The sequence below is a fragment of the Culex quinquefasciatus genome, chromosome 2, assembly GCF_015732765.1.
Source record: "Culex quinquefasciatus strain JHB chromosome 2, VPISU_Cqui_1.0_pri_paternal, whole genome shotgun sequence".
NCBI classification, from domain to species: Eukaryota; Metazoa; Arthropoda; class Insecta; order Diptera; family Culicidae; genus Culex; species Culex quinquefasciatus.
Window position 1 is genome coordinate 83,240,313 of NC_051862.1, and position 20,589 is coordinate 83,260,901.

Below are 20,589 nucleotides of genomic sequence, written 5' to 3' on the forward strand. Positions count from 1 at the left end.
ATGGAAAGTGTTCATGGTACGTTTTCGTACCGTAGAAATCGCGTTGTTCCCAAATTCGTGGTACGTTGTTCACGTATTTCGGAACGGTTTTTTCTCCGTGTAAATACAGTCTGTTAGGTAACCTCCACCAGAAGCGCCCTTTTTGAACGCCCCTTTTTCGCACCAAATTTCACCATGCCCAAAGTGCATCCAAAACCCCGCAAAATGAGGGTCTCTCTGGTGCTCGTAAAATTGATCCCTGCGCCAGGGTAATAAGGCAAATGAAAATTCATTGTACACACGAGAGAAAGAAAAAAGGGGCGCCATTTTTTTTCCACTTCTTGCTGGGGAAAAGCCCCCAAGCCCATGATTTATGGCGCCCTCGTCGTCGTACGCAGATGAATTTCTCCAACCGCTGTTGGTGCGGAAATCAATAGCTCGGCACTTCCACCGAGTGGGGGGGAGGGGATGTCCGAATCACCCCAGATGGGTTCCGAAATCGGAGAGCAACCTCAAAGAATAAATATCTGGGATGTCCCTCAAGCTTTTCAATAAGCCCGAAAGTGAGAGGACAACAGTGACAGAAAAAAAACCTCCAAGATCTCGTATGGTTCCCGAGAGACGTCATAAAATATTTGTGTGTGTGTCACAGATAGTTCGTTTTCATGTCCTCGTGCCGGGACATGCACAGAAAACTCTAGAAAAAGCTATTCTTGGACAAACTGCATCTATCTCGTCGTCGTCTTGGTTGGTTTGTGTCCTTTCTGGTATCACTTTCAACCCCGTACGTGGACAAAGGCGCCCCCTTACCCCCACCGCAATCAACTGTGAACTCAGAGTGGAAAAATGGAGGGAAAACGAAACGCCACACGGTATTATGATACAATTTTCATGTTTTCCTTGCTGCTTAATAAATAAGCAAATGTTTGCCCTTATCCGAGAAAACTGTCCTGGCGTAACACGAACACACACACACGTGCACTTGGTTGGTTACAGAATGCTGCATGATGTAATATGTAAGACCTGAGGGGGGTCGTTCTAGGGCCAAGATTGTGAGAACGTTACAAGTTGGATAACCTGGCCGTCCCAAACAGTTTGTCACAGAGTGTGATTTTCGAGTTGATACTGACACTGCAGCAGTGTCGGATTACGTCGACACCGAGAGTGTGTGGGATTCGGTTTGTCATGACACCAGGATATTAGATGGATTTTCTTTTTTGGTTTGGTGAAAAGTGCTTTAGTGACCATTTCAAGTTGAAGGGTTTATTTTGTTTGGAATGAATCGGTTGAGCAACAGTTAGACTGTAATAAACTGAGGCAGTGTTGTGTCTTATGATTATATTAAACTGTTTCGACAGTTTTCTGACAAAATTGTTTCAAAAATATTACCAAAAGCAGCAAAAACTCAAATTCTTATCAACTGTGGTAATTATCCCAAATCCGATTACCATTTAAATATTACATGATCAATTTACTTAAAATATCTACAAGATAAAAAATCGTTGCTTAGCTCAATTTTCATAAATCTGATAAAACAATTACAAAAACTATTAATTCAACTGTGGTAAACTTAAGATCTAGTTAAAATCATTTAAACAAAAATCACATCATAACATTGATGCAAACTATATCTTAGAATATGTTTCAAATAATATTCTAAAGATCAATAATCAACTGTGACACTCCTCTTTCAAAAGTATCTATCAACTATAACGAAACGCAAATTAGTGAACTGTGGTAAACATTCAATTCCTATGTATTGGTGCGTTGACAACTAATTGAATTCATCTACAAGGAAAAACAATCGCATTTCATTCATTTTTTTCAATATTGGTGTCAAAAATATGGTTTACGTAAAATCAGCTTATTTTCCATGGAGAAGACATAAAATCATAATGTTGAACTAAGAAAATATGGAAAAAAAATCCAAAATGTAAAATTTTACCGTTTTTATGGAACCGGAGTTGCATTCCGATCAACTGTGGTAAAATGAGAAATGTTATTATTCTGATTCAAAAAGTATTTTTAATAAGTGTTTTTCACTTGAGTTATTCTAGTAGAATTTTATCATAATATAGGTGAAATACCTTCAAAAATAATCAACTGTGGTAGATATAAGTAAACTATAAGGTTCTCTTAATTATTTCATTTATTGACAGTGATGTTGTCTTCTTTTCACATAAAATGTGCAACAACTTTTGACGAGATTTACACACTTAATTAAATGTGAAAATAATCAACTGCGTTGCGATTGACATCATTGAATAAGCTAGATATTTGCATAAAACATGCTAATTTAGTTGCAAAAGTGACAAATACGTGATACTTTTAGCGAAACCTCATCATCCGATCGAACTCCCATTTGGGCAATCTTCAATTCAAAACTTTTCATTTATATGCTTTCTCACTCTACCGAACGTAGTCCACAGCTGATGACACGCTCCCGGAAACCGGAAGTCGTCCTCCCGTTATCCCGGAACGACACGGTAGTTCCCAAATGTGTGCCCAACTCCATGCACCCCACAAAAACATCATTATTTTAACGATGTTTTTCACCCAAAAACTCGAAATCGTCATCACACTCCCTGGCTCATAGCTCTACAAGTTCGAACCCCTCGGATAGAACCATTACCATTTTCACGTGCCAAGAACTGCTGCTGCGGGGGGGGGGGAGTGCTCCATAAAAAATAACTACACGAGACTGAGTCGTCGTCGAGCACATGAATAGGCCCCGTTTGCAGAACTTTCCAGAAGTGGCGAAATATTGCTTTCTTGATAGCGCCAACGATTATTGGCCCCGTCGACGATGATGCCAACGAGAAAGCCAATAACACGCGCGCGTTATTTGCTGTATCGATAGCGCTTTTCAAAGCGAGTAAAGTGTGACTTGGGCCGGAAAAGTGGTGGCAGCTTTGCCACCCAGATTGGATTATCCCCCCTCATGTCGGATTTGAAGTAATGTCCTCGCTTACCGAATAGAAAATGTCGGGAAAAGCGGTATCAAAAAGTGCAAAATCAACACGAAATGTCATCCAGAGAGAAGCAATTGCTGAGCTGTCTGCCTAAGGGAAAGGGGGGTTTCTTCCTGGTGCAGTGCAGTAAATTAGCCATTTCAGTTTGATTTTTCCATTAAAGGGCGGAAATTACTGGCCCGGAGAGGTTGACACCCTCTCTCCCGGACTTGGCGACGAGTCGGTCAACTCGAGCGAAATGCAATTAAAACGTTTTGGACAACTGTCGAACGGTGACAGGTTGCTTGAAATTTCGGTGGGGAGGGGGTGAAAGCAGTTTTTTCTGTGCAATGAGTTCGCAATCAACTGTGGTAATATGTTTAATTGTTCAGATGGATGGATGACGTTCAAATTTAAGACTCTTTCATAGACATTGCCATAAAATTGCTTCAAAATACTTGAATTTTTCAGAACAGAAGAATCATAAAAACTAACTTAATCCACCTATGTGGTAGGTGCCTTCCTCACTCTCTACAAACAGTGGCTGACATGAAGGGACAAAAACATTTGAACACAAATTTCATCTATTTATTTAGATCCGGAATAAAAAAGTACACAAATATCACTGAAGTGGTCATAGACAGGGTTGCCCGAACATCGATGTTTTGGACAAATTGGAAAGGTCTTTCAATTACTTATCCAACGATGGGTCGATTGATAGATCCGGATATATTTTACATACATTTAAGTGAGATCTGGCTTCAAAAAGATACATTAATATCACTTAAGTGGTAATAACTCAAGACAGGGTTGCCAGATTATCAATGTTTTGGACTGGTTGGAAAGGTTTTTCGATTACCTAAACAACGATGAGTCGGATGATAGATTCGGACATAGTTTACATGCATATAAATGAGATCCGGCTTTAAAATGGTACATAAATATCACTCAAGTGGTCAGAACTTGAGACAGAGTTGTCAGATCATCAATGTTTTGGACTCGCTGGAAAAGTCTTTCAATTACCTAACCAACGATGGGTCGGATAATGGATCCGGACATAGTTTATGTACATCTAAGTGAGAAATGGCATCAAAAAAGTACAAATATATCACTAAAGTGGTCATAACTCGTGACATGATTGCCAGATCATCAATGTTTTGGATTCATTGGAAAGGTCTTTTGATTACCTAACCAACGATGGGTTGGTTGATAAATTTGGAAATAGTTTACATACATTTAGGTGAGATTCGGATACTTGTGAAAACACATTTTTATACATAACTTTTGAACTACTTATCGAAACTTCAAACCATTCAATAGCGACGTATGGGACCCTAAACCGAGTCTGCACTGAGTACAAATTTTGGTCACACACATACACACATACTTTTGTTCAGTTTTCGATTCGGAGTCGATAGGTATACATGAAGGTGGGTCTACGATGTTCTGAAAGAAGTTCATTTTCCAAGCAGGATTATAGCGTTACCTCAGGTGAGGAAGGCAAAACCAACTGTGCTACTGCAAAGTTCTAGAAATAGAAAAGATGTTTTTATTATTTAAACCTCATTCTCTTGAACATTCGAGAAAAAGATGTTTTAAGAGTCAACTGTGGCCCTGATTTAAGAATAGATTCTTCAAATGTCAATTTCAGCAAACAACAATTGATAATCGATTTGAATACTCACAATGACTTATATACATAATTATAAGTAAACAGCAACTGTACTTTGTAAAATCAACTGTGGTCCCACGGATCGAGCTTTAAATTAAGATACCTTCTGCCAAGATAGGCCCCAATTTTTTTTTTTTTTTTATGTGAACCTATTTTGTGTGCTCGTTGAATTTGTAATTGTGTTCAGAAAAATTACCTAAACTTTAGCCCATACACACCAATTTCTCATAACTGAATTCAGTTTAATTTATTGAAATCTGCACTAGTGAAATTTTCAGTAAATGAAAACTTACTGAAATTTCAGCAAACTTTGACAGCTTCATACAAATTTTAACTGAAGTTCAGCGAAAAACTAACTGGGAATTTCAGTAGTGCAGTTTTCAGTAAGTATTAACTGAAAACGAAAATCACAATTTGCTGTGTACTGAATATCGCAATCAACTGTGACATTGACATTGAACAATACTAAAAGCAAAATTAAAAGTGATTTATTTTTTAATATTTTAATGATCATCTGTGGCAATCTACCGCATGTAGTTTATATACATATCTGTTTATGAAAGAAAAACCACATTTTGAATGATCAACTGTGGTAGACCACCGCAATACGAGTTTTTCTGTAGAAATTTAAACTGAAAACTTTGCGTAAAATTATGCGCTTAGAAAAAAATATCCGACACAAATTCAACGATTCAAAAGATCTACTGTGGTAATGACAGAAAAGTTCGCAGTTAACTGTGTTAGAGTGAGTCTGCACTACTAAAAGACTTCCATGTTTATGATTTACAGAAATCTAAAAATCTGAAAGTGTAACATGGATTTAAACTTGCTATTTTTTTTAATTTCTCGATATGTATAAATTGGAATTACAGATCAACTGTGGCGAAAACGATATGTTATCTGCGTTATAAATTCATTGACGAAAATCTTGATTTGAAATGCATCAACTGTGGTAAAACCTTGTTGGTCAAAATGCAATTATAACCATTCGGTCCTGTCGAAGCCTGACCGTTTCAAACCTGCGTCCCCAAACACTTTAACCGTTTGAATGTCCCACTCGAAATAATCGGTCTGGACACCACCGCTCTTCCACTATCATAAACAAATCTCTGCGGTTTCGAGCCACCGTAATATCAAAGCCCTCTTTCGGGTTAAACCGAGGGCACTTCCTGAACACCAAATCCACCGCCGCCGCCGACGCCACCCACCCACGCCAAGATAATCATCATTACCCGACCACATCACGTTTGCTGCCAACACGCTCGATATTTTCCATGGCCGGAGCAGACCACAAAATTACCATTCCGTGCCCTGGACGGAACACTCGGACCGGGCAAACCCATGTGTTTTCGGTGAGCCATCGAGCGGTTCCATTCCCAGGTCATAAAACACAAATGGAGTTGAAGAAAACTTTTGAAACACACACACATAACCTCTGCAGCTCTGGATCCAGTTTGTTGCAATTTTGTGGTCAACTGTGGACTTTTTGTGGAGAAGGGGTAGGGTTGGTCGGGGGTGAGCAATATAGTTTTAGCGCTGGTTACGAATCCGCTCACAACTGTTTCAAATGAGAATTTGTGTTTGCGTTTGTGTTCTCTGATGTGGAGAAGCAGTGTTTATGAGAAAAGTTTCCCCGGGGAGAGTCAAGTGGATTTGATGGTGGGAGAGTGCAGTTTTGGTGCAAGGTTTGACGCGCCAATGAAATGCCAAATGAATGTTCGAGTGTTGAAAGTTTCTCCTCACAATGTTGCACTTTTCGCTTTAAACTATTCCTATTTTTGCTGGAAATTTCAATATTGTGATCAAACCCTAAATAACTTGCTAACTTATTTTGTGAAAAACGTCTCTTTTCCAATACAAAAGTCCTCATCTCAAAGTTGAAGAAAAACCCTCCCACCCACTTGAACATCTGAAGCACCTCCCACTCCTTATCCTCAAACCACCGCCCCGCATCATCTTACGTCTCTAAGCTAATTTATGGGACAACCTTTTAAATTTGTGTCTCATTTTTCTCGCCACGAGACGAGACGACACTAACCATTACACGCACACCACAGTCTCTGGTGTCAGCCAGCTGCCGCACCACAAGGCTGGCTGGCCGCAAGGACTGGGGAGGAGAAAGCGTACCCCCCTCGGGAAAATACCAGTAGGGGGTGATTATGGGCCACTGAGCCTCGGCTTTCAACCGCTGCGCGGCCCGTGTCCGCCTGACGGATGGTGGTTTGGTGGGTGGCAGGCAGTGATGGGAATTTTTTTTGGAATTTGGTTTTGTACTTTGCAATATTTGTCAAAGAAAAAACTAAATTTTATATTAAGACTGGTTTAATTTGATCTATCTCAAACTCATCTAAAATTGTTCAATATAATGTTTATAAATTTGTTCAAAAGATTTACTTAATTGTTCACCGTTTGTCCCTGATAAAAATGACTATTTTAAGCTTTTTTTGGGTTCATTTTAATTATTTTTTTCATTTTATAATTTTCGATAGCCACAGTCCAGTTCAATATTTTTAATTCAGAATTCCGAAATTTATTCTGAGATTGATAAGATCAATAATTCAGGTCAAGCATTTCTAATATTCTTGTTCCAAACTTTAAACCAAAATCCAACCAAAAACTGTCATAATTTTTGGTTTTCTAGTCTCTAAAATAAGTTTAACCACAATATTTTTTTAAACAAGTTTCTAAAAACAAATTTTGAATACAATTTGTTCATTATTAAATCACAATTACTATCTAAAAGTTCTTCAAAAATTTATTTATTTGTCAATGTTGAAAAGTGTAAATTGCGAAAATGTGAATACTTATTTTTCACAGCTTGGGTTTGATTATTTTTTTTGTTTCTTGGAGTTCACGTTGTCCTTGTTTTTCATTCATATTCTTTTTTTTATGTCAAAATAAGTATGCAGTAATGTTTGAAATATCCCAGATTATTTTTGACACACTTTATTGCACCTTAAAATCTATATCTTTTGTATTATACACCCATAAAGTTGATGATATCAATTTGTTATGCAACTGCAACCGTTAGTTTTTAGAAAAAAATTGACGAAAAAAACAAACTTTTTGCCGTGTGCACATCGAAAATTTAACCAAATTAAAATGATTTTTGAACTGCCCAATGCATGCTAAAATAGTAGTTTTTGCAATTCCGTCGTGAAACTACTTACTTTTCCTGTCATTCTTGAACGACGAAATAGCCTACTTTTCTGTACCAAAAATAACAGAATCGAATAGCAACACTTTTCAAAATAAATGCTGAAAAGTTCTACTTTTCAGCACTGAAATGGGTTTCAGAACTTTTTAGCACTTGTTTCGAAAAGTAACACTTTTCAAGAAAAATTTGATTCAAACGATTTATTGATAAAATACATGCAAATTTGACATAAAATTTCACTCAATGGGTGTTTTTCGGAACTGCAAAAAATGTTGTATAGAACTCGTTGCAAAACTTGATTTTTTCAACACTCTTCGTATTTATCCAACTCGGTGAACCTCGTTGGATAAATGTACGACTCGTGCTAAAAAAATCCTCTTTTTGCAACTTGTTGCATAAACTACTATTATGCAACAAGTTGCAAAAAGAGGATTTTTTCAGCACGAGTCGTACATTTATCCAACGAGGTTCATCAAGTTTAATAAATACGACGAGTGCTGAAAAAATCAAATTTTGCAACGAGTTTCATACAACATTTTATGCATTTCAGAAAAACACCCATTGAGTGAAATTATAAGGCAAATGTTCATGTATTTGGCAATAAATTGTTTGAATCAAAAAAATTTTGAAAAGTATTACTGTTCGAAAAAAAGTGCTGAAAAGTTCAACTTTTTAGCACCCATTTCAGTATTGCAAGTGTTGAAAAGTGTTGCTTATCGATTCTGTTATTTTTTGGTACAGAAAAGAAGGCTATTTCGTCGTTCAAAAAAGACAGGAAAAGTAAGTGGTTTCACGAAGGAATTGCAAAATAGTAGTTTATGCAACAAGTTGCAAAAAGAGGATTTTTTCAGCACGAGTCGTACATTTATCCAACGAGGTTCACCGATTTGGATAAATACGAAGAGTGCTGAAAAAATCAAGTTTTGCAACGAGTTCCATAAAACATTTTTTGCAATTCCGAAAAACACCCATTGAGTGAAATTTTATGTCAAATTTTCATGTATTTTGTCAATAAATCGTTTAAATCAAAAAAATGTTGAAAAGTGTTACTTTTCGAAACAAGTGCTGAAAAGTTCAACTTTTCATCACCCATTTCAGTGCTGAAAAGTAGAACTTTTCAGCATTTATTTTGAAAAGTGTTGCTATTCGATTCCGTTTTTTTTTTGGTACAGAAAAGTAGGCTATTTCGTCGTTCAAGAATGACAGGAAAAGTAAGTAGTTTCACGACGGAATTGCAAAAATGATATTTTTTGCCCCCTGATTTTTCGAGAAAATTTGGAAAGGGTGACGAAAACTTTAATTAAAATGTGTACCAGCCTAAATAAAAATATTTTTTTTCGCATTACCAAAAATGCTCAGAATGACTCGTGAACACGAAAAAAAATCGAAAAAATTAGGACAATAGAGGATTAATTGATAACTACAAAGTGTTATATAAAACTATTTTTTTATTCGAATAGAATAATCTTAACGTTGAAATTTTGTTGAAATAAAAAATAATAAAATACAAAAAGTGTTTAATGTAGACTGCTTTCATTTTTTTCGGATTTTGACAATGTTTCTTTACCCACACGAAACTTCTAGTACAAGATTGATGATTAAATTTTTAGTCTGATTTTATATTAAAATTAATACGAATCAATTTCAAAGCTATTACAAAAATAAAAAGCCGAAAAAAAATTATCGAAAAAAGCAAACAAAACAAACTTAATGTTTTCTGGAAAATTGATTCAGCATAATTAAGAAAACTTAAATTTTTTGGTGTCTTTCTGTAAGCTGCGAAACATGTCTAAACATGTTTTTTTTCTTTTTTATTTTTTTTTTTTGCTTTATTAATCAATTGGTTAGAATTGGTATTGGAATTGGTATTACCTTCCATCGGATGAGGAAGTAAAATGTCGGTCCCGGCCTTGGTTGTTGTTAGGTCGTTAAGTCATTCCAGGTGTAGGAGTCGTCTCCATGCCATAAGTACAAACAACACACCAAACCAAGCCTACTCCGGTGGAATCGCTGGCGGCGGTTGGACGCACAATCCAAAGGTCGTCAGTTCAAACACTGGGGTGGAAGGTTCCTTGGAGTAAAAGAGGTTTGGGTGCTCTCCCCATTCAAGCCTTCGGACTCCTAGGTTCGAGCAGAAACTTGCAATAGAGACCACAAAAGACCCGGGGGTCGTTAATGTGGATGGTTTGATTTGATTTTTTTTTTTTGGTATTGGAAGTCTCTAAAATTTGTTACAAATTAATGTATTTTCAGAAATGAAACCTTGAGACAATAAACTAAACAGAAAAACCAACACTTTAACTGAGTATTGAAAAACCTACACACAAAAAATATTTCCGAATGTTACATCATTTATGATGTAACACTTTTGCACGTCATTAAACATTTAAATTTAAATGCAATTTGATGTAAATTTGCAACAAATTATACGTAAAAACATAAATTTACGTGTGATTCAACCGTTTACATCGAATCTCACGTTTACATCAAATGAATTTACATGTAATTCACTTTTTCCGTGTCGAGTAAATTCACATATTTTTTTCTGTGTAGAATTAAAACTATCAATACAATCCAGTTATAGAATATTCTGTATGATGGTGAACTGAGAACTTAATAAAAACTATTTTTGAAGTTGTTTTTGTTTGTAAAATTCTGGATTAAAAAAAATACCCGAAAATATTCACGGATGTGAATTCTTTTGAAGGTTTATTTTAAAATGATTTTATTTTTCATATATATTTCTGTTTCTGTTGTTTCAGTTTAAAATGACTTTTTGATCAAATATGTAAAAAAGTAAAGTGATTGAAACAATACAATGCCTGTCTGTGTGGATCAATCGGACCGTGCACTGGACTAACAATCCAGAGGTCGCTGGTTCGAATCCCGAGGCGGACGCAAAAAATTCTAAGTGTAAATATAGGTAGTCGGTGCCCTCTCCCCGTGCCATACCTTCACACTTCGGAGACCCGGGAGGCGGAGTCTTGTCGCAAAAAGAACGATACACACCTGTGGAACCGTTGACGAAACCGCAAGGTTTAAGAGGGTCACATCATAAGGTGTTACGTCGATTCCGTTTTCCGCTTATTTTAGTGTATTTGGATTCATTTTAACTCATTTAATGAACAGATTTAATAGACAGATTTAATATCTAATGTTATGAAATATATTTCAATAAGCTTGATGTTTTTTTTAGGGTAACTAATCAAAAGGATGTAACCTTGCTTGAAAAGCTTGCGTTGTATTGAAAGTTTACTTAAGATTTAGTTTCAAATAAAGAATTTTGGTTTTTCTCTATTTGATATATTTTCCCAGTTTTGAACTATTAATTAAAAATAAGGTATTGAATAAAAAACAACCAAAACAAATATGCAAATTTGTCACTTTCTCAGCCCTGTCCCTCCCGCCATCCCGTAGTCAATGTGACGTTGATGGAATGGTGCAAAAGTTGAGGGCCTGCTCCCGGTCCCGGTCCTTTTCCCATTCGATCCCCTAATGGACCTCCAGAGATGGCTCCCGGGAAAGCTTTGCAACGGAACTCTCGTCCACCGCGTGCTCGACAGAAGAAAAAAAAACACGACAGAGAGATAGAGAGAGAGAGGGAAAGGAAAGAGACTGATGATTGTCATAATCATAATGATAATGAATTTTGGTTTTATTTCACCGCGGACCAGCCCAGCACCACGGGGCTCACTTTCCCCTTAAGGTTGTTGGGGTGGGGGTGTTGCGAAAGTACCAGTGTGTGTACGTTTGGGTTTTATTTTATTTTTCCATTAGCTTTATTCGGCCGGTTTGGCGTGTTATTTTTCCCGGGTTTTGGGTGGGAGGGTTTTCCACTATGTTGTGTTGCCCGTTTTTTTTCCTCCAACTTCCTCCTTCCGAGTCTCGGAAAAGCACTCTCTCCCCCCAGCATCCCATGCACAAACAAACATTCACTGCTTCGCAGTGAGATGAAAGGTAATAAAATCAACCCATAAGCCGGAAAAGCGCTCTTTTTCGCGTGACGCCTTTTCACGGGCGCGGTAATGAATTGCGTTAATCCAAACAACACCCCACTCTCGGAGGGAAAACAAGATCAAGCTGTTGATTACGACTTTGGTGTAATTTGAAACAATACTCGCGAAAGGTTTTGAAAATTATGATACTTTGCCTGGGAGAGGTACGACAAGTTTTAATTAATTCTTCATAAATAAGTTGTTACGCTTTTTACGGCTCGGAGTTGGACATTTTTTTTCGCGATTTCCGAGCAGGTGGAAAGTGTGAGTAGATTCAAATTTGAATGGAGAAGAAAGCATAATCGAGAATTTTCAAAATGTTTTCAAACATTGCTTACATTTTGTGTTCACCCTAAACCACAGTTAATTCGATAATGTCGTTAGAAATGAAATCCACAATAAAATACGTGTTGATAACAATACTTATAACATAAATTATATTCGAACAATTCGGATACTATTAAAGCAAAAAACACATAAGAGCAATTCCAGTCCAAAACAAGAATTTTTAGGTACTTTTTTTCGACCCTCTCCAATTTCAATGAAACTTTGTAGACATCCTACACAGAAAAAAATCAATTCTCGAAACCGTGAAGTCAGTTCACGATTATGAGAACCACGAAGGAATATATTCACGTTTATGGTGCAAATGCACCATACTCATGAATAAATTCCTTCGTGGATCTCACATTCGTGAACTTAATTCACTATTACGGGAATTGATTTTTTTCTGTGTACGCTTATGTAAGCCATTTTTGTGTAAATAGAGCCAGTTTCACTCGATTATGTCATTTGAGAAGGGCGTAAGTGTTTTAAATATTTTCTATTTCGTATATTAAATATTGCTGTATCTAGAAGCCGTTGCATGCAATGAAAAAAAACACGCGACGTTTATGAGATTTTTTGATTTTTAAGTTTTAAAGTCAAATCTGGAAATGAGCCCACGATTTTTTTTTATCGTTTAAAATGTAAAAAGATGTTACAAAAAGACTCACGGAAAAGGCAGGATGGAGCAACTCACCTAAAAAAATACCAAAATCATTCAATCGTGGGCTCATCTTCAAATTTGACTTAAAAAAACTTAAAAATCAAAAAATCTAATAACAGTCGCGTGTTGTTTCAAACACAAGACATTCTAACACAATTTTTCATTTTTGCCTTGAGCTAGAATGTAAGTGCTGAATTTTTATTTCAGCTTTTTTAAAGTTTACAAAGAAACCCTTTAAATTGCAAATAATAGATTTATATTTTTTAGAAAATTTTACATTGATTTTTCCTTTTTAAATTATTAAATTTTCCATCAATTTTTAATTTTTTAAAACAAATTAAAAATGTTTTGCATATTTTTCATGGGTATACATTTTTTGAATCATTTTCCAGAGTATTCGAATTGGTTTTTGATCTATCAACAACTTTTAAAAACATGTTTTTTTTATATAAGAAATAAAATCCTTAAAAATTAGACCAAAATTTTGGACTTTGTAAAACTATTGTTATTGTAGAAGTGACAGAATGTCCAACAATAGAATTGTTTTTAGTTGAGTATTTTTGTGTAAATTTATATATTTTTTTATATATATTTGGTGTACATTTAAGACTTGGCAACGATGGCAGTTTATTTAATGTACCGTCAGTGGGGGTGACTATTGGCCAAAAAACGATACACCACTCATAATTTCTTAATAACAAAAACAATTTAATCAAAATCAATAATCTTTTAAGGTAGAATTATTTTTGGATAGTTTACTAACATTTTCCCAAAATATGGTGGAATTTGATGAACTCTACCTTAAATGCCAATCGTTTGAATCTTACCCCTTACAGGGGGTGACATTGGGTCAAATACAACGATATGGTAAAAGCAAGTCATCCAACAGTGTTTTTTGTTCAAGGGAATCGTATTGACATGCTACAATGTTTGAAGTTGATATTTTCAAACGTTTGTGTAGTTTTCGAGCAATTCCAACAAAAATATTAGAAAAATGATTTTTCGAGAGATCATTTTTGGTCAAAAACTTACCTCAACTTTAGACAGCTGCCAAAATAACAGGATTTGTTCTAGGAACGAGATTTTTCAGCGAAGTCATCTTAAGATGTCTCCTACACAACCATTTTTAAAGAATTTAATTTCATTGAGAAGAACCTGAGAAACTGTCAAATCAAGATCAAGATCTGTGTTTCATCTGTATCATGTTGAATTCCTAGCCATAGAAAACCTTTTTAACAGCAGACTTTAGCATTTTGATCATATTAAAGAAAAATTCTGTTACTAGGGGAACAGCATCTAATTCCAGCGTGCCTCTAATGTTGGCAGGTCAGAACTTTGACATTTCAACTGAACTCGAGTGATAAATAGCTCAAAAAGAAGTGAGCAAGCATGTGTCTATAAAAAGTTTTGCAAAATTAGTTGTTTAAATAATCAGCACATTGGGTGGAGTTAGGAGCGAGTGCTTAACCTGCCAAGCATACGAGAATTTCCCCTAAATTGTGATTTTTTTAAATACAATATTTTTAAAAAAAATTCGGTCTACCCCTATATTCGTGATTTTAGAGATCAAAAAATCTGTTTATTATTTTTTTTGTATATCAGGCAGGGCTACTTGGCAACCCTGTCTCAAGTTATAAACATTTTAAAGATATTCTGGAAACACTGCTAAGATAAATTGATATTTTTGAAAAATAAGAATGGTCGAAAGTTTCTGCCTGACAGTACCATAGTTTTGAAACCTCAAATTAAAGTTTTTATTTTTCTTTGATTTTGTCACTTTCACCTGCTGGGACGTCAAATTTCCACCAGTTTCCAGCACCGACACGAAATTAGTCTTATGATGATTATTTATCGTGTTTATGCACTCTAATTTGTACCAAAGTCGTCGTCGTCATTTCGTTTTGCGCTCGGCTTTTTTACGAGTGCGAAATAAAACACCTTTTATTTGCGTTCGCATTAATTTTTCCAGCATGTCGTCGCGTCTCACACCTTGGGCAGCAAAAAAAAAAAGCTCACCAGGTTTTTGGTCGTCGGTGACGAACAAAACTTTTTATTGGCACCTCCTCCAATAAAAAGTGAACTTTTCGGTGGCGAGGTGTAAAAATAACCCGGGAAAAAAGTCGAACACGAGCCTGTCATAATAAAAGTAAAAATGTTCGGGATGAAGCAAGTTTTATTAGGCACTCGTGTCACAACATATAAACTGCAGTGTTCCGAGTAGCAAGGGGGCAAACGGGAAAAAGGTTTTTCCTCCCGTGATGGTTCGCTCAAACCTTTTTTGGCCCACGTGGTGATCGAAACGAAATTGCTCGAATAAAAAGCCCAACCCGGCAAAAGACGATTTCCACGGGCAAAGGCGATGCCAAATGGAGCAATTCAGGAGCAGCTCGAATCGTCCGGGTTGTTTTTTTTTTTGCTGGCTCGTTTTGCCCACTTTTATGCTGAAGGATTAATGCCACCATAAAGAATATAAATATGACAGTTATGAAGGTTTTCTTCTTCGAATTTATACCGGATATATTTGTTTTTTTTTTTTTTTTCTTTCGGGGTCTCACTCCTTTTTTTTGGCAACCCACCCCACAATGTGAGTGAAGAGGGAAAAGTGGAGTCTTTGTTTCGGAATTTATTGCAACATTCCGACGATGACGGTCCCGGGAATCGGACCCTTCCGGAACTTGGGCGAAAAGGGATATAAGAAGCTGATCGTTTTTTTTTTTGGGAAGGGGACAGGCGAGAAATTAATATTCTCAAGAAAGGGTACCGGAAACGAACTCAAACGATTCGTTTCAAATTGGAATGAAATCAAGATTATTTTCGAATTTCAAAACATCTTCAGCAGTTTCCCAAAAATAACAAACCTCTTCAACTCAACTTCATCAGAAACTATTTTTCATCATTCATAAATTAATGGTCCCCGTTTAAGCACATTTCCATGTACAGTTTTCCGGAAGTAATCACTTAAAAGGCAGTGCAGACCTCATCTAGCATCAACCTTCAGTTCAAAGCACTCATTGTGGATTTCTGGTGCGACCTCAGAGAGGGAAAATTGATAAACTTTTGCCCATTTCCCAGCTTTCCTTTCCTCCGTCAAATTTCCCTTATCAATTTTCCCGGGCAGCAGAATTGAACTGCAATCCCTCGGCTCTGCTCGTATTGAAACTGCAATAATTTTGCTTCCGTTTCGAACCTCAATTCAGCTTAAACTAGAACACATACAGAGATAGTTACGATTTCTACCAGCAAGATTTGTGCAATTAAATTTCAAACTTTAATTGGATGTAACTAAGTTAATTGAGCAGTATTATTGATTCAGGCGGAAAATTGCCAGCCGGTCCGACGTGAGCATCGGGTTTCCACCCCTCCTCCGGAGTTGCTCCAACTAACTAAATTTAGTATGTGTACGAGAGTGGTAGGTTGGAAACTTTGCGCCACGTGCCACATGCCTCGCTCGGAGGTGGATCATTAAGTACGAACTCTATGTGGACGTACTCTAGAAGTGGCTTCATCCCAGCTAGATCTCACCGATAAAGGATGAAAAAATAATAAATTCAGCTCTCCAACAAGGATCAGGTTGGTGTCGGAGCGGCACCACCGGAAGCAAGGACACAATTGTCCCCACCCCGTCCCCCCTAGATGCCTTCTCCGGGTCGCCTCCAAAATTGTCACTTATCAGGGGGCATAAATCAGGAGCCCACCACACACAAAGCGGAGAACATCAATTTATGCTCACTCTCTCTCGGTCTCGGCCTTATCGCGGCCGGAAGATCCGACAAACTCTCATTTTCGTCGTGGATTGTCGGAATGAGCCGAAAAACAGCTTAGGGCCCATTTGAGGCCATAAATCCGATCCCTAATGCTGGCTGTGCTTTCCTATTTGTGGACCAACCCACGAGAGGATGTTGCGCGGGATTATGCTATTAGCAGATTTCGGAATGGCCCGCCGGAAGTGTCACCTATCTGCGCGAAACAATTGTTCTTTTGAGGTATGCGATGGCGCTTAGTAGATGGTCGAAAGTGTACTTTGGCGTCAATTTATTAGAAAGCAATCAATCTTTGCGATCGTTTGAGGGAATCTTTGACATCAATGCCGTTATGTGAGAGAGTCGTTAAAAATCAAACATTCATAGCATAAATCGCCATTTTCAATTTATTCAAAAGTTTGTTTTGTCAAAATCCCCTTCCATCTTTGCTAAACTTTAAATAATTGACTCAATAATGTTTAAATTTTTATGAGCTTTTCATTGCATCCATTTTCTTTGTAGAGAGAATACAATAACAGTATGATTATACAGTGTACAAAAATATAGAAATGTTCAATTAACAGAATAAAAAAAACATTAGCTTTTGATGATTACACAACACATAACTTTAAAACAATAGTTTTGCCTTTTGAATCTAGGAATAATTTAAAAAAATCGATGAAAAATTCAACGAAATAACAAAAAAAGTTATACTAATAAAAACAAGGTATAATTGATAGGGAACCTCCATTTAAAACAAAACAAATTTCTTGCTGAAAATTTCTAAAATGCACAAAAGTAAACCCATTTTTTCTGAAAAATTTGGTGATTCTAACTTTTGAGTTCAATTATGTTTGAACAAAATGAATTGAATTAAAAAATCCAATTTATTTTTGTAAATTTAAGAATTCAAATATTTTTTTAAGAATAAAACAAGCCTTCATAGCTGGAGTTTTTTAAGATCAAATATGTCTAAACACAACCTTCATTTTATGCTTTTGGGGGTGTTTGGGGTTTAGGGACACTTCAAAAAACATGAAAATTTTGTTTTTTTTACCATTTAAAAAAAAATTTGCTATTATTGAGGCTTAACTCGAGGGGAAGCATGAAGATTGGAGTCCCCAGAAACACGTGCATTTTGAAAATATTATTGAAAAATTCAAGGTGCTCGTGTTTTCCGGGGAACTTAAACTTCATGCTTCCTCTCGAGTTGAGCATGCGCAGTCATTTTGGTTAATTTTTGTTGGTCAGTGTTATGAATCGAAATTTAATTCAATTTTTCCATTGCTTTTTGTTCTGACTCTGTAAAACGTGTTTTAAAAATTATTTGAAGATATTTCAAGATATCTGAAAATATTTTTTAATATTTTTGAAGATATTTAAAAATATTTTAAAATATTTAACGAAATTTGAAGATATTTGAAGATATTTGAAGATATTTGAAGATATTTGAAGATATTTGAAGATATTTGAAGATATTTGAAGATATTTGAAGATATTTGAAGATATTTGAAGGTATTTGAAGATATTTGAAGGTATTTGAAGATATTTGAAGGTATTTGAGGATGTTTGAAGATGTTTGAAGATATTTGAAGATATTTGAAGATATTTGAAGATATTTGATGAAATCTGATAGGTGTTTGTAAATATATCAAGGTATTTTAAGATATTTGGAGATGTAGTCATGCTTCGGTTTAGCACAGGGGATGCAAAACTGTAGCGTGCCTAATGCAAAAAATTAAAGTGTTTTGGAATCGGGATGATGGCAGTTACATGGAAATTGTCAAAAATACGCAATCCTCAAAATATTTGTTATTGCAATATGGGTATCAAATGATCGAGTTTTTCTCATTCATTTCGAATGTCAGACATTTTTTAAAAAACACTCCAAATTTTCAAAAAAAAACTACGAATTTCGAAAAGATACCCAAAATTTCAGTTTTTGCAATATTGCAATAATTTCAGCTTTTCACAATATGGGTATCAAATGATCGGATTTTTTTTTCATACATTTTGAATGTAATTACAAACCTTTTTTTTAAATAATCAAAATTTTCAAAAACAACGTAACGTAAAAAACACTCAAAATTTCAGTTGGGTAACAAATTATCGTAATTTATTCAAACATTTCGATTGTAACAAATTTTGAAACTTTGAAATTTTGAGTTTTTTTTTAGAAAATAGTAGATTTGTGAAAATTTTGAGTATTTTCGAAAAAAAATATTATAGCTTTCAAAATGTATTAAAATATTTCGATCATTTGATACCCATATTGTGAAAAACTGAAATTTTGAGCATTTTTGCAAAAATAGTTTGTTTTGTGAAAAATTTGAATACCGTAAACTGGGGTGACTTTGATAGCCCGGGGTGACTTTGATAGGTTTTTCAAATGCCCGTCAAATTAATATCTAAACATTTTTGAGAATTTTGAGTATGTAAGCATTAAGGGATAGCTTATTATCGAACATATATGCAAAAATGTGACTGTTACATTGGATGTATCAAAATTAGTGGCCAAATCAAATTTCTATCAATGTCACCCCGGGCTATCAAAGTCACCCCAGTTCACGGTATTTTCAAAAAATTGTGTTACAACTTTCGGAATGTAAGAAAAAATCCCAATCTGATATCCATTTAGTAAAAAACTAAAATTTTGAGTGTTTTTTTTTCAAAAAAAAAATGTTTTGTGAAAATTTTGAGTATTTCCAAAAAAATATACTTTATTCTAAATGTGTAAAAAAAATCCCAACCATTTGATACCCATATTGAAAAAAACTGAAACTTTGAGTAATTTTGTAGAAAATAGGTAGTTTTGTGATTTTTTCAGTATGTTTAAAAAATGTTGTTATTACTTTCGAAATGTATAAAAAAACGGTCATTTGATATGAGTAACTGAGAAAATATGAAATTTTTAGTATTTTTTCAAAAATACGCAGTTTTGTGAAAAATTTGAGTATTTTCAAAAAAAAGTTTTTTATTACTTTCGAAATGTATGACAAAATCCCGATCATTTGGTACCCATTTTGTAAAAAAAAAAAACAAAAATTTTAAGAATTTTTTTTTTCAAAAATACCTATTTTTGTGATTTTTTTGTTTTCCCGAAAAAAATATTACATTCGAAATGTATTGAAAAACACAATAATTTTGTATATTTGTTCGAGAAACATTGCATTTTTGAAAAACAGGAAAAATATGTATTTTGTGAAAATTTTCATGTAATTATAAGTTCAATCGATAGCTGACATCATCTCGATTCTAAAACACTTTAATTTATTTATGTTATTGTGATTTTTCACACGATTATAGTTAATTTCTCCCATATAGCCAACATCCTATAAGCTCCGTGCTTTAGTCAAGCACTAGGCCGTACTTAACCGAGGCAGCTGAAAGAATCAAAACCGGGGCAGTGCATAACCTTGGCATGACTGTACTTGGATATATATTTGAAATTAGTTTGAAAAAATATCAACATATTAAAACCTATTTGTATGTATTTGAACATTCTTGATCATTTGCAATTATTGAAACATTATTTAAGAACTTAAAAATAGAACTCTTACTTATTTCTTTTCAATGAAATTTAGTTAACATAAACACAAAATAATTAAAAACACAATATTGTGCCCTCTAAACATGATTTTCAAAGTTCAATAACAACACCATAAATTCCCCAAACCTTCGTGCTAACAACATGTAACTAATAAACCAACCTCCTTTTCTCCTCCAACTCTCTCCTTTCAACAGGGTCGCTGCAATCGTGAGAAGCCCCCGTGCAAATACTTCCACCCGCCCCAACATCTCAAGGACCAGCTGCTGATCAACGGCCGGAACCATCTCGCCCTCAAGAACGCCATCATGCAGCAGATGGGCATCTCGCCCGGCCAACCGGTCCTGCCCGGCCAAGTTCCCGCAGTGGTAAGTTGCATGCCTGGCCGGAATTTGTGGACTCTTTTTCGTTCATTTTGTGTATTTTGTTGTTTTTTTTCTGAAAGAATTAAGAAAGAAGGAGGAAAACTTGACCAAACCTCCCCCGGTTGAGGAAAAGCTCCCCCTTAAATTAGGCAGATCAACAAAAACAACAACTCAACTAGTCGAAAAAAGAGGAGT

General features: G+C 35.5%; 1 protein-coding gene across 11 annotated transcripts in view; it reads left to right on the plus strand.

Annotated features, from left to right (window-relative positions):
- The window catches only part of LOC6033422 (cell wall protein RBR3), a 623,466-nt gene that overhangs the window by 573,493 nt on the left and 29,384 nt on the right, over window positions 1-20,589 (plus strand). For 9 of the 11 annotated variants that reach the window (XM_038250157.1, XM_038250159.1, XM_038250160.1 and 6 more), the window contains one exon: window positions 20,227-20,396. In XM_038250157.1, the coding sequence (XP_038106085.1) occupies window positions 20,227-20,396 (170 nt within the window). Of the gene's footprint in view, window positions 1-20,226; window positions 20,398-20,589 lie in introns of all 11 variants that reach the window. The other 2 variants (XM_038250165.1, XM_038250167.1) reach the window with 1 other exon arrangement.